The sequence below is a fragment of the Vanacampus margaritifer genome, chromosome 2 (genome assembly GCF_051991255.1).
Source record: "Vanacampus margaritifer isolate UIUO_Vmar chromosome 2, RoL_Vmar_1.0, whole genome shotgun sequence".
Lineage (NCBI taxonomy): Eukaryota > Metazoa > Chordata > Actinopteri > Syngnathiformes > Syngnathidae > Vanacampus > Vanacampus margaritifer.
Genome location: NC_135433.1, coordinates 28,210,734 through 28,225,571, shown reverse-complemented (window position 1 = coordinate 28,225,571; position 14,838 = coordinate 28,210,734). Strand labels below are relative to the sequence as shown.

The window sequence follows — 14,838 nt, the reverse complement described above, 5'->3', positions numbered from 1 at the left end:
GTTAGTCGATCTGGATAACGGTTATCACTCTTACACAACTACAGCGTTTAACCTTTTTTATTGATTTTTTTCTTGCTTTTGGATAACCACGAGGTGCATCATCAGGGCCTCGATTGTTTTGTTTGTCTGCAGCAAAACTCGCTTGCCGACGCAGACCTGACGTCTTGCGTCTTGATTGGCTTACTAGGTCATGCGGGCGTGGTTTACGGTAAGGTCAATTGGTTGATTAAAGGTGTATTCTAAGCTCTTTTGTCGCTGCGTCTTCCGGGTCTTAACGATTATTTCTCGATCCCATCACTCTGTCGTAACGACGTCATGCGTGCTTGTTCTTAGCTGCGCATGCGCATTTCGAGTGTTTGTACTGTAGCATGTAGCCACTGATTCAGCCATTCATCGTTGTAGCGCCACCTATCTCACCGCATACTTTGAAAATGGCTGAGAGCCGCGAGAAGGCATCCGTCTATGAAGTGAGACTGATGAAGATGAAGATGAGCTTGCAAGTTTGATAAATCAAATGTCGTTAGTTACTTAAAAAAAAGAAAAAGGAAATTCTAGTTAAACTCCTTTTAAGTACATCAAACTTTACTCGACTTTCTAAGTAATTATCACTCGCCATTTCTACAGTGTAGGCGTTTCCCCCGGATGAGCAGGAGAGCTGGTAGGATGGTTTTCCGCATGCACATTTAAAAAAAAAAAAGTGAGAGACGTTTGGCTTCTACTTTTCCAGAAGATCCTTGAATACAGCTTTAATTGGTTATCAGAATTTTATTCTGCCAAATATCGGCATCGACCTCAAAATAAATCCATATCAGTCGGGCCCTAGTGATTATTATTATTAAATGCTATTGAAGCACTTCCATTGGCACTATTATTTCAAGTAGCCAGTTAGCTAGGGTTACAACAAGCATGCCTAGCCGATGCCATGTTGGTGACGTGAACTATTTCCTGGCCTCTTATTGATCAAGTTCACCGCTTCATTTTGTGCATATGTAGCTAAAAGTGACAAAACTAATCGATATGCCCTGTTGCTGTGCCGTAGCGCTGAATGCTACAGTAATATAAATCCATAGTGTCCACCTTGCTGCAGAGGCCTTTTTTCTTACTGCCCTTATTCTTCTCTAGGACAAAGTTTGTTTCCCAACTATAGCCAACAACCATGAATGTTTGTTCAACATCCTAACTGCTGCGTTCAATGTGGTGTGTTTTTCACAGTTTCCTGCGGCACATTTGAAGCAAAAAGCGACCACTTACAGTCAAACCGAGCAGCTTGAATTTGTATTCCATGCTCCAAACTGCCCTAGTTTTTCCCGTGCAGCACTGATGTTCTTTTTTCACGTGATGCCGTTTTAAATGAGTTCATAAGTGAGGTTTAATGTAGGGTATTGCCAAAAGCAAATCGTTCAGCATCATTTCTACGAGTTGCAGTCCGTGCTGCAATCAGATTGATACCTTAGCTATATGCACTGTATGCGAGACCCCGGTACCGTATACTCCCTGCCAAACACTCAATATGAGTCCAGTGGAACCTTGATTTTCAGGAATAATCTGTAACAGAAAATCTGACTGAGTCATATGGAAACCAAAGCACTATTTCCCCGAAAATCTAATTCATCCAATCCAGAGTTTAAATACCCAAATAGTAACAAAAAATACATTCTATATATGGTTTTACATAGAGTTTGAAATAATGACTTATGAAGTGGATAAGTGAACACACGCAAATTTTGGAAGACTTGATAAATGAATGGCCGAGTTACTTTTTGATGTGAATTAAAGCATGTAAAGACCAAGTTACAGGAAAACTTGGGCATGTCAAAACCAAGGTTCCACCGTTCATCTAAATTCTACTATTAGACCTTGCAAATTCTTCTTGATGCATGGACTGGATAATCCCAGTGCCACACAGTGGCCAGGGGAGACCAACTACATATTTGATTCTATTTTCTCTACCTGTCTGCATCTTTTTTTTTGTTCTTTTTTTTTTTTGCATGTATCCATCCCAATTAGGGATTTTGAATATCTGCAGATAGCGAGTACCGATCCAAGAACTGTGACAGTACAATTAAAAAGAAAAAGAAGACCACATCCAAATTGTCTCAAGTATCCTTTTCAAAAAAAATAAATGTATCCCAAGATGATACCTTTTTGATATGGCTGTAAGTCAGTAGTGGTTCAAATCAAGTAAATATCAAAAATATTTAATTCTTGACTAAAGAAATTAAGAACATTTCCAAATCAAATGTTTTTAGCCAATACCCTACCGATCAGCTGAAAATGATTTAATCAATTTCCCATCCTGTCATTGGATCAGGACAACCCTAATCCCAATATTTATGTGCCATACATGGTAACGTTTCACAAAGACTTTCCTGCTTTCAGTTCTGGAGCGTTCGGGAGTATTTCGTTTTGGTGCTGGGAAAATATTTGTATTTATGTCTTCCTCTTCCATCCTTCCATCTCTTCTGCTGCTCCTCCTCATCTCCCCCGTTGAGCCCCTGGCATCCCGATCTCCCCGATGTGACTTCATCCTCGACCAACATCAAAGCCACGGGACGGAGGAGGGCAGCCCTGTCATCCTCGTGCTTTCAAACATGACTCCATTATGGCAGAACGGATCCCAAATAACGCATCTGTCCTCTTCATCCTCTCTCTCTGCCTGTCTTCCTCATTTTCAAATCAGTCGTGTGGCACATTGGCTTGGAGAAAAAAAAGAAATAGAAGGCATTCTGTGTTGTGTGCATGGTTTCAAAGGAAGCTTTGGATTTTAAAAAAAATGAATACAATTTTTATGGCTCAGTGAAGATTTCACACATTCAGAGCTCAACTCCCATGATATGACCCACATACATAGAGCTTTGAGTGTTTCATTATTAATTACTCAAACTGCTGATTAGTCTGTTGGTTTTAATGAATTTACTCTTTTCAAGGTCTCCCTCACAAATTTCTTTCATATTGTGCTGCAGATGGAGAAGGTGGAGAAGGACCTGCAGCACTCCAGGTGTCTCCGTGAAAATCAATCCAAGGAGTTCTCGCTGCAACTCGACGCCCTCAGACAGAAACACGAGCAGCAGGTCTGTGTTTACTTTTGAACTCGGCGTGTCACCGCGTTCCATGGCGACCAGCCGCTGGAAACTATTTCATCTCGCTTTCATTTCCAATCGCCTTCCGCTTGCCGAGCCAGCCACTGTGACTGACAACCAAGTGGAATCATCTTGTTATTCGGCCCCCCCCTCCCCTCTGATTAATTTCTCGTGATAAGGGACACACTTTTGATTACGATCCCATCGCGGCTCAATAGCTTCGCTGTCGCCAAACAGCGAGCGTGAAAATTTAAGGTAATCTGCGCCGCAGATGCGCTGTGACCTTATCGTAGCATCTGTCCTCTGATATTAGAGGTCGAGAGAGCGTTTTTGCTCGTCATTTCAATCTTGCTCGCTGATAGGATGGCGTCTTTTACCGAGTGCTGGATTCAATTAAGTTGCAGCTTTGGATATTATCTGTGGAGGCCATGCAATAAGCAATTATTTTTTGGAAAAACATCTCAACTTGAGTATGGCTTTGTTCTGCTTTTACATAAAAACAGACCATAACGATGAAATCATTTTCTAATGTCACACATTGTTTACTGCAAAAATAAATATAGTGGCTGAATTCTTTCAATTTTTGTGGAGGAAGTCAACCCCACCAAAACATCTTTTCAATAAGGCCTTGACCACATATAGCAGTGTATTTAAAAAAATTAACAATTCCGCCTCTTGGCTGTTTGGACTGACATTCATCTCACGTTAGACCAATTCCATCCAATTTCTGTTCAAATCACACTTTCGCTTTTGCAGGCATATTGTTAGAATAGTCAAACGACATTGCATCATATTTTGAAATCAAAATGATCCTCACAAATCAAATAACGATCCAAAAGCCCGTGCTTTTCAATGAGCGGAGAGCTTCCTTTCACAGAGTAAGACCGCCATTTTGACTTGTGACGTAAGCTCAAAATTGTCCACTGGGCCCATTATTACTGAGTGAACAAGAGGCTTTTCATTTGAACGACTTGGCCTTAAAGAGGATAAGAACGGGGCACTGTAATAGAGGCATGCAGATATATAATACATGGAGACCTTCACCAGTTACTCCTCTATAAGCCGCAATAATTAATAATAGTTGTTCTTCACAGACGATAAATAATATATGCCAGTGAGTATTACATTTGTTCCTCCACTGTTTGCATTCAAATATCGGTTGTGTAAAGGGTTATAACAAGATTACATTTATGCTGTTTGTTAGCTTATCAATGCCATTTTGTACTATTAGCATTAAGATAAATGAACTTCAATAATGGAAAGCTATGTAGGTGTTTTAAATACACAAGGTGTATTTTTTTGTTTATTTTGATAGTAAACTTCTTCTATAATTATCAAGAAACAGCTTGAAGCCCCTTTTTTTAAAAAGATTTGTTCACTCATGAAGTGAGTTGAATTGCATTCATTGCCACAATTTAGAGTTTCTATCTCAAAGTAAGTCACAAGTCAAAGCAAAAAAAAAAAGAAAGAAGATGAAACGGCAGAACAACAAACGGTTTAGGAAAACTCTGACTACACACTGCAAAAAGGACATTAGAAAATTTAAAACAAAATAGAGTAAAATTATTACTTCAAATAAGAAAAAATATCTGCCAACAGAACAAGAAAATTTTACCTAAATTTACCTGTAAGATTATGGAAAATAATAATAGTCCCATATCAAATATCAACCACAGCGGCCTTGAAAATATTATTTTTAGACTAAAAACAAGTAACGTTGACATTTGTTTGTATTTTATTTTCATTTTTTTAAACGCTTGGATAACTTAGCTAGAGGGTCAAGCAGGGAGGTAACTGGTCCCATTTGTATTGTCTTTGGTATGACCCAGCCAAGGATTGAACCCACAACCTCCAAGTCGGAGGGTAGGCACTCAAGGAAAAATGAGCTGCATAAATATAATGAAACAAACCACTTCAGCTATATTGCACTTTTGTCTGATTGTTTTCATACTTGTATTTTTCCATTTATCTTCTTACTCGATTATGCAAAATCTTAAAATAAGAAAATTCAACTTATGAAACGCCAGTTCAGGGCCTTTGATGTTGGTTAGTTGTCATCTTAAAATGTGGAAAATGCTTGTTTTATGCCTCACAGTACTTAAAACTGGTTGTTAACACTCAATGCCAAGACTGCTTGATCAAATAAGATAACTAAGTAATACAAATTTTAAAATAAGCACAATGATCTTGTCTGACAATTTCATTTTAAATAAAAATAACTTGTCAAAGCAAAATAAGCAAATTTAGGTTATATTTAAGAAATTATATCTTAAGATTTCAGTTTTTGCAGTGGCAGAGAGGACATGCAAACTCCTTTGACCTTTTAGCATAATTTCCTTCTAACCTTTCACAAGAACATGTTTCATTGAACCATTTGTTTTTTAAGAGTCCATTAAGTAAAACGTCTGCCTTGCATGAAAAATAATTCCATCATATAATTTACGATTTATGAAATCATGTAGCCTTTGATTGCCGTGAAATGTCCTTTAAATCACAATTAGGGAACGTTTTTCCTATCAAACGCCGTTTGACTTTCAAGTCATCTGAGGACCACACTGAATTGATGAAAGCTATGATGCAATGATCAAATAACTGTTTGTTGTTCTGTCTTTTGAGCCTTTGTGGGATAAATGTTTATAGGCTTTATGTAATACTTGCACTGGGCTTTTATTTGTTTTTAGAAAGCTTGGTGGGCCGCATCAAATGGGCCGTAGGTTCTCCACCCCTGCTTTAAAAAATAGGACTCTTTCATTGTGCCTTTGAAACAAAATGACCACAGCCTGCAACAGCATTGGGTGTACCATTGCTATTTATTTACTATCCGTATCTACTTTCACACTGCATGTAAATTGCTGCAGATGGAGGGTGAAAAAGACATGCAATATGTATTTATTATCTGCTTAAACATTTAGGTGGGTAAATTCATACATCATCACCAAAATGGCACTTAGAATCATCAAACAGATTGCATTTATTTATGGAATGAGAGATTCATACCGCTGCGCGATTGAAGTTATTGTGTAGTTTTATCACAGCTTTGAATGCCAACTTCACATTTTCACTCTTAGGAATTATTATGGCTGTCTCATGAGAAAAAGGTACACAATCAAATTGGGAATTGTGGGAAATATTCCAAAGTGGTGGGGGTGCAGTTGACAGGAGGCTACACAGGGTTAGCAGCACATCAGGAAGCCTTTTGTCTTAAAGATAAAAACATACTGAGATGAAGGGCCTGTCTGTGTGACGATGAGCCGATGAATGCGTGTGACACTATTTCGCTGATTAAAGGGAAATGAGGAAACATACACGCCTTATGTAGATTATTCATGGGACATTGTCATCTGTGTTGTCTAAGTCTATACTTATTCTAAACTCAGAGTGGCATCAACAGTTCAGCCTTTATAGAATTTATAACAATAGCAATGTTCCCAGTTTTGAATTGATTCTTGAGAGCTATTCAATTAACAATATCTTTATTATTGTGGTTGTAGATTTGTAAAGATGCACTGCCTCACACTGGCAGCCAGTTGTTGACACTTGCATGCAACGTAACCGCAACCAGATTCAACATTTAAAAGCTACGTTTGATTATCGGGAATTAACATTGTAGATGGGGCCGGACCCATAATATTGGCCGATATTAGGCCTTTTCTAAAAAAATAATAATCCTCCGGAGTTTTGCTGATTGAACGTCAATATAATCTTAGTTTGTCATGAAACAGTAAATGCTGTTCGGTCGATATGGACAAGAGGTAAAGGACATGCATTGCTGACAAGGCGTTATTCTGTGTGAACGAAACCTTTTCTTCCACCCTTCTGTATGCCCAATAAGACGCAATGTCTATAAGTTGTGTGTTAATTAGGTTTAGTCAATTTGGACTTGCAGATGTCTGCCATTCCGAATGACAGACCCCAAGCACATAAATGGCAAAAGTTTACGTCACTATGCGACGTGAAATGGCGTTGCAGATATCTGAAATGTTCTTTTCGACGAGGAAAACCGAATTACAGATATTTGCAAAACATAACCAGTCCCTAAGCTGTTAAACGTTGAGGGCTTACTGCAAACGTCGTATTAGAAACACCACTCAATGTGATACAGAGCAATGTGACAAACAACAACCAGATTTAGCCAAATTTAGTCTATTTGCCATACAGTTACACCTTGGATCACGGATGAGCTGGAGCCTATTCCAGTTGACTTTGGGTGAGGGGCAGAGTGCACCCCGGACTGGTTTGGCATTCAATCCCAGGGTGCATACAGACAAACAACCCTTCACACTCACGTTCAAATATATGGACAATTTAGTCTTGGTTGTCCATAACATGTGTTTTAGCCATTTGTGAGTGGGAGAACTGAATTTGAACTCCACACTGGAACATTGAAGCCTCAAATCTCAAAAAGGTTTTGGTTTCGATACAGAATTTTGTGCCCCACATAATTATCAACTTGAAAAATAGAAAGGACAAGCAGTTGGTTTCACTCGTGCTTCTGGCTCGCTATGCAAATGAGTATTCTCAGGCGTTTATGCAGCTTCATGTGAATGCAGATTGTCTGTACGTGGAATGCAAAGCAAGAAAAACTCCTTTATTTCCTCGTCTTAACGTATTCTCAGTGTATGCCGGACAGCCATGCTTGCATGCAAACACTACACCCCAGAGAGTTCACTGTCACAACATGGAAGAGGTCAAGTTGGTTCATCAAGACCTCCACAAAGAACATTCTTCAAGGGCAGCCTCAGCAATGCTTTGAAATGGGAACTTTCTATGAAGGAATTGTTTTGCGCCGCGCCCACAGGGTCAGCTGCGCGTCACAGTGACGTGGCGGCGCACCGCCTCTTGACTCCAACGTGACACGGTGCGGTTTGACGGCAGAGCAGGAATTTGGGATGACCTTTTTAAGTAAAGGGAAGCGCTTGTCGGACATAATTTGCACACTTTGATGTGCGTGCTCGGCGCCACTTCGTGGTCATCGTCAGTTGGGTCGCTACATTGAGAGCTCTTATTCTCTCTTCTCACATTCAGCCCCAGCCTCCCCTGCTGAGCGCAGACAGGGCATCTGCTTTATTGTCTTCCTCACCCTCCTTCTTCCAAAACATTTCTGATTCCCCCGACTGGGCTCTGGAAGAAGCCCATTACCACCTCACTGTCCTGCACACACATCCATGTCAAGGCAGGCTGACAGGAGTCGTGCTGTGCACTAACACCCCAAACTGCTCTGCATCTGTGGCACCAAGCTGTGCTGTAACCTACTCTGCCTTCCCTTCGGAGCGTCACGTCGGCTCCTTTAAGAATCGCAGCATCCTCTGCTGCGCTGCATGCTGGTTACCATGTGATGTCACAGCCGGGCGTCTTGCTGGGTCGGCTCTCTGTCATCTCCTGCCCGTCTTTTTTCCTTTGCTTTCCCTTACAATGGATCTTTCTCGCCACTTTCTTCATCCTCGTTTCACCTCTGATCCCTTCCTTTCTGCAAATTCCTATTGGTTCAGGACACGTAACAGGCACGTACAGTAAGCCATGGATGTCCTCCACCAGCTTCTGCTTCCGCATGTCCTGCTGAGTTGTCAAAGAATTTGCCTGCTTGTGTATCAGTATGTTAGTCTGCATTCTGACCGTGGAGTTGATTGTGTTTAAGAAAGAAGTGCTAATTTGTCTATGAAGCGCACAATTGACTATGGCGGCATTGCGAGTGACATTGTGTGGTAGACTTTGCCACTCCGCCAATAGTTTCGCTGGCAGAGCTCGCTCATTGCATTTTCTGACTGGGTTTGTCTGTCACATTGGAAACCAATCCCAGGGGATTAAATAAATTTTATGCGACTATAATTCTCCCCAAAAGCCTTTTCAGGACCCGTGTAACAAAGCGCCCCAGAAAGCTGCGGGGCCACTAAAATAAAGTGACCATTGTGGTCGTATTCTCAAGAGTGAGTACGGAATCCAGCTTCCTGTAGATAGCCGCTCATTCATCGTCTGCTCTGAATAGCACACAAGGTCTAGAGGTAGGTTTAGGGATAGACCAGGCACCGGACGTAGAGACGCTGAATCTCTGTTCCGCCGGCGAGCCAGGTAGGGTGCCGTCAAACACAATGCGCCAGGGGGATTAGCTTCAAAGCGGGGAAGCGAATAGGCCCCAGGCCCCTTGCTGTCCATCCAAGTCTCCGACTCGGCACGCTGGTGTGGGGGTTTACCGGTCCCCTAGTACCACCACAGGGGGTTGAGGGGAACAGAGCAGAGCCTGGGAAAGACTCGGTGGCTGCTGGCAAGACTCACCTCTCAGCAGGTGACTTCGCTCTCAGCTGTAATGGGATACAAACTTGAGCTTGAGCTGCCAGCACGATTAATCTCTGAGAAACTGTGGCTTTGCATCCCATAAGAAGAGCAGAATTGGTCATAGCCTCCTTTTTAGATGCTACTGTACATGGCTCCTTGGTACCTGGTTGCTCTACTGTCAGTTAGCCTAACTGGGTTAGAACAAACGAACAGAGTCTTCCGTTATCTCAATTAACTTCTTGCCGTCTCCTGTTTTTCCAAATTGCATTTGTAATGGTCGTAGTCGTCGCCTAAGCCGATTTTCACATGCTGTCAGACGCTTAGCATGGGGCATCGGGTTGTCGCTGCAGCCAGATGGCTAACCCCTGCCAGCTTTCATACACAGCCCAAGCTAGATGCTCTTTTATATGCCGATCACAGAGAAGACGAGGGGGCTACAGATTGGAAGAGAGACGAATGGAACGTTTAGGGCCGGGCTACACAGGCGGGCGAGGTGAGAGGGCGGAGGGAGCTAGCCAGATGTAAACACGCCACCGCATAACAACAATGCAAAGAAGCGAGGGAAACTTTCTGAGGTGTTCCCACTGTCCATCCAAGTGGACCAGAGTGACTCTCGGTTGTGTCCTTTTTCGAAGGGTTGTGGTCCACGCAACCGGATGGACGGATGGATGGACGGACAAGTTGTCATGACGACAGGGTTTGCTGAGTATGTGTTGGCTGATGAAGTCTTTCTTTGCCCGCTTGTCCAATCAGATGGCGGAGCAGCGCGTGCAGTACGAGCAGGAGAGGACGCGCCTTCAACAGCAGCATTGCGCCGAAAAGGACAGCCTTGTCCAGGAGCGCCAGCGGGAGGTGAGCATCCTGGAGAGCCAGGCCAGGGCCGCCCTGCAGACGCACCAGCAACACACCCAGGAGTGGAGGAAGCGTGATGGCCAGGTAGGGGGGTCTCCACTGATCCATGTTCGCACGCACACATGCTGACCCACCCGCTCTCCTGTGGACCACCGTTTTGTATGATCCCCGTTTTCCTGCCGTTTCAAAAGCACAGCGGGTTACAACACTTGATATTGATATTCTGCTGAAGAAATTCAAACGTGGAGTGTTTGTTGAGCGCGAGTTGGAAAACATTTGGGTAATGCTACAACAGGAAAGAAATTGGAAATTAATGCGGCATAAGAATTTTTTACGAAGACAAATCAAAATAAAAAAAGGACAAAAATCAGTTGACCCTAATGTTGGATTTTATTTAAATGTTTTTTAAATGACTTTTAGCGCTGTCATTTTGCGGTAGTATTGGAACAAATGTGTAAAGCAGGGGCTGTAAGAAAATTTCCACGATCCCATGAAGTACTTCTGAAAAAAAAAAAATGTTCTATTTGAGGACCAACCAGTCGAGCTCCTTACTCTTTGTATGTTTGTCTGGTCTGCTCCCATATCCCTCTGGTTAATTTTTAATTAAAACATAGGCTGTTTCAGTGGTGTATTAGGTACCATATTAACGACCACCTGTGGCAAGAGTGTAATTATTTGAATTTATTTATTTTGCGCCAAATCCGCAGCAGTTCTTCATCCCTTAAGCCCTTCGGTCATCTCTGCCTTCTCTTCAGCCGAGGCTAGCTTTGCGCGCTCTGTGGGAAGCCATTTGAATAACCAGCATGCAGTTGGAAATGATAAAAGCTGTAGATTATTTGTGTGTGTGTGTGTGTGTTTTTTTTTATACACTGTTAGATGGAAAAAGATGTTCAGGCAGGTGTTCATTTGTGAAGAAATTAAACTCAATCCATCACATGTATTCAGCGAAAGCGTTGAATGTTTTTGGCTCTCAATAACGGATTTCCAAGATCGTTTTCGGAGCAGAATTATCACAAAATGTTGTTTCATTTAAATTTCAGATATCTTGGATGTTTTGCATTGCGATGCTTTGGTTTCTATAGATGCTTTTATATTAAAAACGGTTGTGGATATTGTGACGGCAGCAAAATTCCCATTGTCGCTTAGCTGATTTCACGGCTATGAATTGTGCTGTATGTTTCCTAGGCTGTTACTTGCCGTGTCCTTTTTATTGAATTTTCAAAAATGTCCCGTGCAGTGACACTAGCTAAGGAGATGTCCTTTTCCTTTGTCAGCACATTTCAGCGGTGTGATGACAAAAACACGTGTTGTTGTTAGGATTTCAAGAGGTGGCAGAACAACTTCCCGTCCTCTCAGCATCCAGAATTCCAAATATAGCGATCAGATGCCAGCTGAGTGACAGGTGTTGATGTGGCAAAGATCTCTGATTTTCATTCAGGCCTCGCACAAATAAAGGACAGGACTCCAAGGTTCTTGAAAGTGAGGCAGATACTCTCTGCTTTGACTTTACTGTGACTTTCTACTTTTTGACTGTGACGCGCCACTGTTCAGTAAATCTGATGGTGAACTGACAAACTAGCAACAAGATGTATAAAAGGTGCATTTTTTATTTTGTTTATTTTTTTACATTTAGCAAGGCAACTTGAAGAGTTACCCTGAGAGAAATCTGAAATCCGCCACATGATAGCAAAACATCTCTAAAAGCATCTTTTCATCACGCTGTAACGAAAAAGTGAAGTTGAAGTGAATGCTATAAAAATGTGTGAATCTCATTTTAATTGCATTGACTTCACCTTTTCAATGCATACAGCAATTATAGCACTATGGCACGGCAAACATCCCCTTGAGTATGTCACATAAGTGCGTTGCTCTGGTGGCAGTGCAGTCCTCTTACAATGAAATGAAGCTGCCACATCAGATCAGGTCATTGGGTTCTATTCTTTTTTTCTTTTTTAACTGCATTGCTGTTATGTGCAAATAATAAGCCCGTTAGATAATTAAAACACATATGCGCCATTCGACGTGTAAAATTATGGGTCTTCTTACGTCCTGGGCATCCATGCTATTGATTGAGAGGCAACGTGCAGATCGGAAGTCATCATGCACTTCTTTTATGCTAAAACTTAACACATAAGCACGAGAAGAGTTCAATAGTCCATCCATTTTCTCAACCGCTTGTCCTCACAAAGGTTGCGGGTGGGGGGGGCGCTGAAGCCTATCCCAGCTGGCTTTGGGCAGTAGGCGGGGTACACCCTGAACTGGTTGCCAGCCAATCGCAGGGACAGCCCCTGGTATTCCCAGGCGGTCTGCCATCCAAGTACTAACCAGGCCCGACCCTGTTTAAATTCGGAGATTGGACGAGATCAGGCATTCTCAGGGTAGTATGGCCGTAAGCCGAGAGTTTAATAGTCTCTATGGTAATAGAAACAAAGAGGGATATTTATGGATTTCCTTTTAAATGCCAATACCACACTGTAAACCTCTTGTACTGTAGCTTATAACTAAAATATTCATCTAAAATATTCATGCAACCCACTGCCACATGGAAGAGAAAAAAACAAATCAGGCATCATTATCTGTGTCCTGTGGGAGCGAGGAGAGGAACAGGTGCCTGCGAGAAGCCCGGAGAAGGAGCATCAAATGTCAGTTGCACACTCCAAGGACAACTGATTCCCACTTATTCTCCTAAATAGCATTCATGACACTTGCCTGTGAGATGCCAGTGATGACTAAAGGGGTCCGTTGGAGAAGTCACACAGGGACACGTTGCCATTCCAGAGCTTCACTCCCTGTGTGGCTGTGATACCCTTACACATAGAAATCCCATGGATGACGAGTTTTGCAAATTGCCATTGGAATGAAGTGTGTGATGTGTAGTTATAATTAAGGAAACACAGTGGAACTTCCAAAACTGAACAATTTGGAATTAAAACCCCAGTGATGCAAAGCCCTTGTCCACTCGCTTGCAGTCACATTGTAATTTTTTTCCCACCAACCTGTTTCTCACCATGACATTTGCACACTCATGGCAAAAAGTGAGGCAGTCTAAAGCAGCCATATCAATTCACTATCCAAAGGGAAAGTTCCTGTATAGTGGGGTAGAGGGACTCATGCCCTGCGGGGATAAAGTGCATCACATGGTCCCTGTTTTAGCCACATAAAAAAAAAAAATCAGGAAAACTAAAATGGTGAAAAACAGTTTTAACGCCGCCAGTCTTGACACATTTTCAGCTATCTTAAAACATGTATAATGTATTTAAAGAACAAATCTCAGAATTCACTTAACCGGCTTTATATCAAAAGCATTGTTGGATTGCATCAGGGGGAAAAAAACATTATAGAAAGACACATTCTTAGACATTGACCGGTGGGCCAGAATTGGAAAAATTCATTTTTCTTGGCAAACAGTGGTGTAGCTGTTCCATGTAAATGTCATTTTTTTCTGTCACCATCTACTCAAATCATGTCTTGAATAATGATTTCTTCTCTAAGTGCGCGCCATCTGGTCATCAAACAGCATCGAGTGCCAGTCTTCTGAGAGCTTTCCTTGGACTAAATAAGGATACTGTCAATTTTTCAAAGCATTTCAATCCCGGGAATGTGATTAAGACGACAAAGAAGTTGAAAACATTGCGTGATGATGGAAAAAGGCACGCAGCTAGACTGATTTTTCCTGGGCTTGTGTATTGGCATTGACTATATGACTGGTCTCTCAGATCTAGGATTGTCAAGGTACAATGTCTCACTGAGCTTGCATGCCAATGTTTGATCATCACTTAAATGGCTGCATGTCATCTCACTACTATTGATTCTCATTTAGGACGCATCATATAGGAGGGAAGTCATCATGTGTGTTTAAAAGTATGAACTTGCGGAGTATGAGACGGACAGTGCTGCATACATCACATTTTTAATATGACTGACAACATTAATTAATACGAATAGGAACCATCGGGCTAGAGTCGCTTATGTAATATTAACATTTGTCATATATTATTCTAACTAATCTGTTTAAAGCAGAGGCAGATTATTTTATATTTTATGACATAATAGTATACAAAGTACAGTATACATGCATTTGTGTGTAGTACCTATCTTATTACCCTGAGGCACTCTTATGCATTTTTTGTAAAAAAAACAAAAAAAAAACTATGTAGTATAGATGTGGAGAAGGTGTTTAATTTAAAAAAAAAAAAAAAAAAGATGGGCGACAGCTTCTTCACAAAATGTTTTCGAATAATTTATTGCAGGTTTTTAAATTAATGGCTCAATAGTGCCCCTACAAATACTTAACGAAAAATTCCAGGTTGTACATTTAACCTACATCTGTGGAAATTTGTGAAAAAAAATGTTTGGGAGCCTTTGGCCAAACCTAACACAACGGGAAGTCCACCATTTTTACTTTATTTTGGAAATGGGTGCAATTTATGTCCTTTTAAGTCATATTTTAACAAACTACTCCCACAGAATGTATCCAATCGTCTTCAAACTTTGGGTGTTTCATCTCAATTGTTTAAGATGGGAAGCTATTGAAAGCTTTTTTTTTGCATAGAAAAATGATGCTGTTTTTGAGGATCTGAACCAAGGAAAATATTCATGAGACTTCGCACCGCGTAAATCCTGGAAAGGGTTCTTT

The 14,838-nt window shown here is 41.4% G+C and overlaps 1 protein-coding gene and 1 pseudogene across 5 annotated transcripts in view; one reads left to right on the top strand and one right to left on the bottom strand.

Annotated features, from left to right (window-relative positions):
- Window positions 1-14,838, top strand: part of LOC144043639 (axin-2-like) — a 188,185-nt gene that overhangs the window by 66,869 nt on the left and 106,478 nt on the right. For all 5 annotated transcript variants that reach the window (XM_077557493.1, XM_077557492.1, XM_077557496.1 and 2 more), the window contains exons 19-20: window positions 2,964-3,071; window positions 10,104-10,286. In XM_077557493.1, the coding sequence (XP_077413619.1) occupies window positions 2,964-3,071; window positions 10,104-10,286 (291 nt within the window). The remainder of the gene's footprint in view (window positions 1-2,963; window positions 3,072-10,103; window positions 10,287-14,838) is intronic.
- Window positions 12,479-12,597, bottom strand: LOC144047416 (5S ribosomal RNA; annotated as a pseudogene).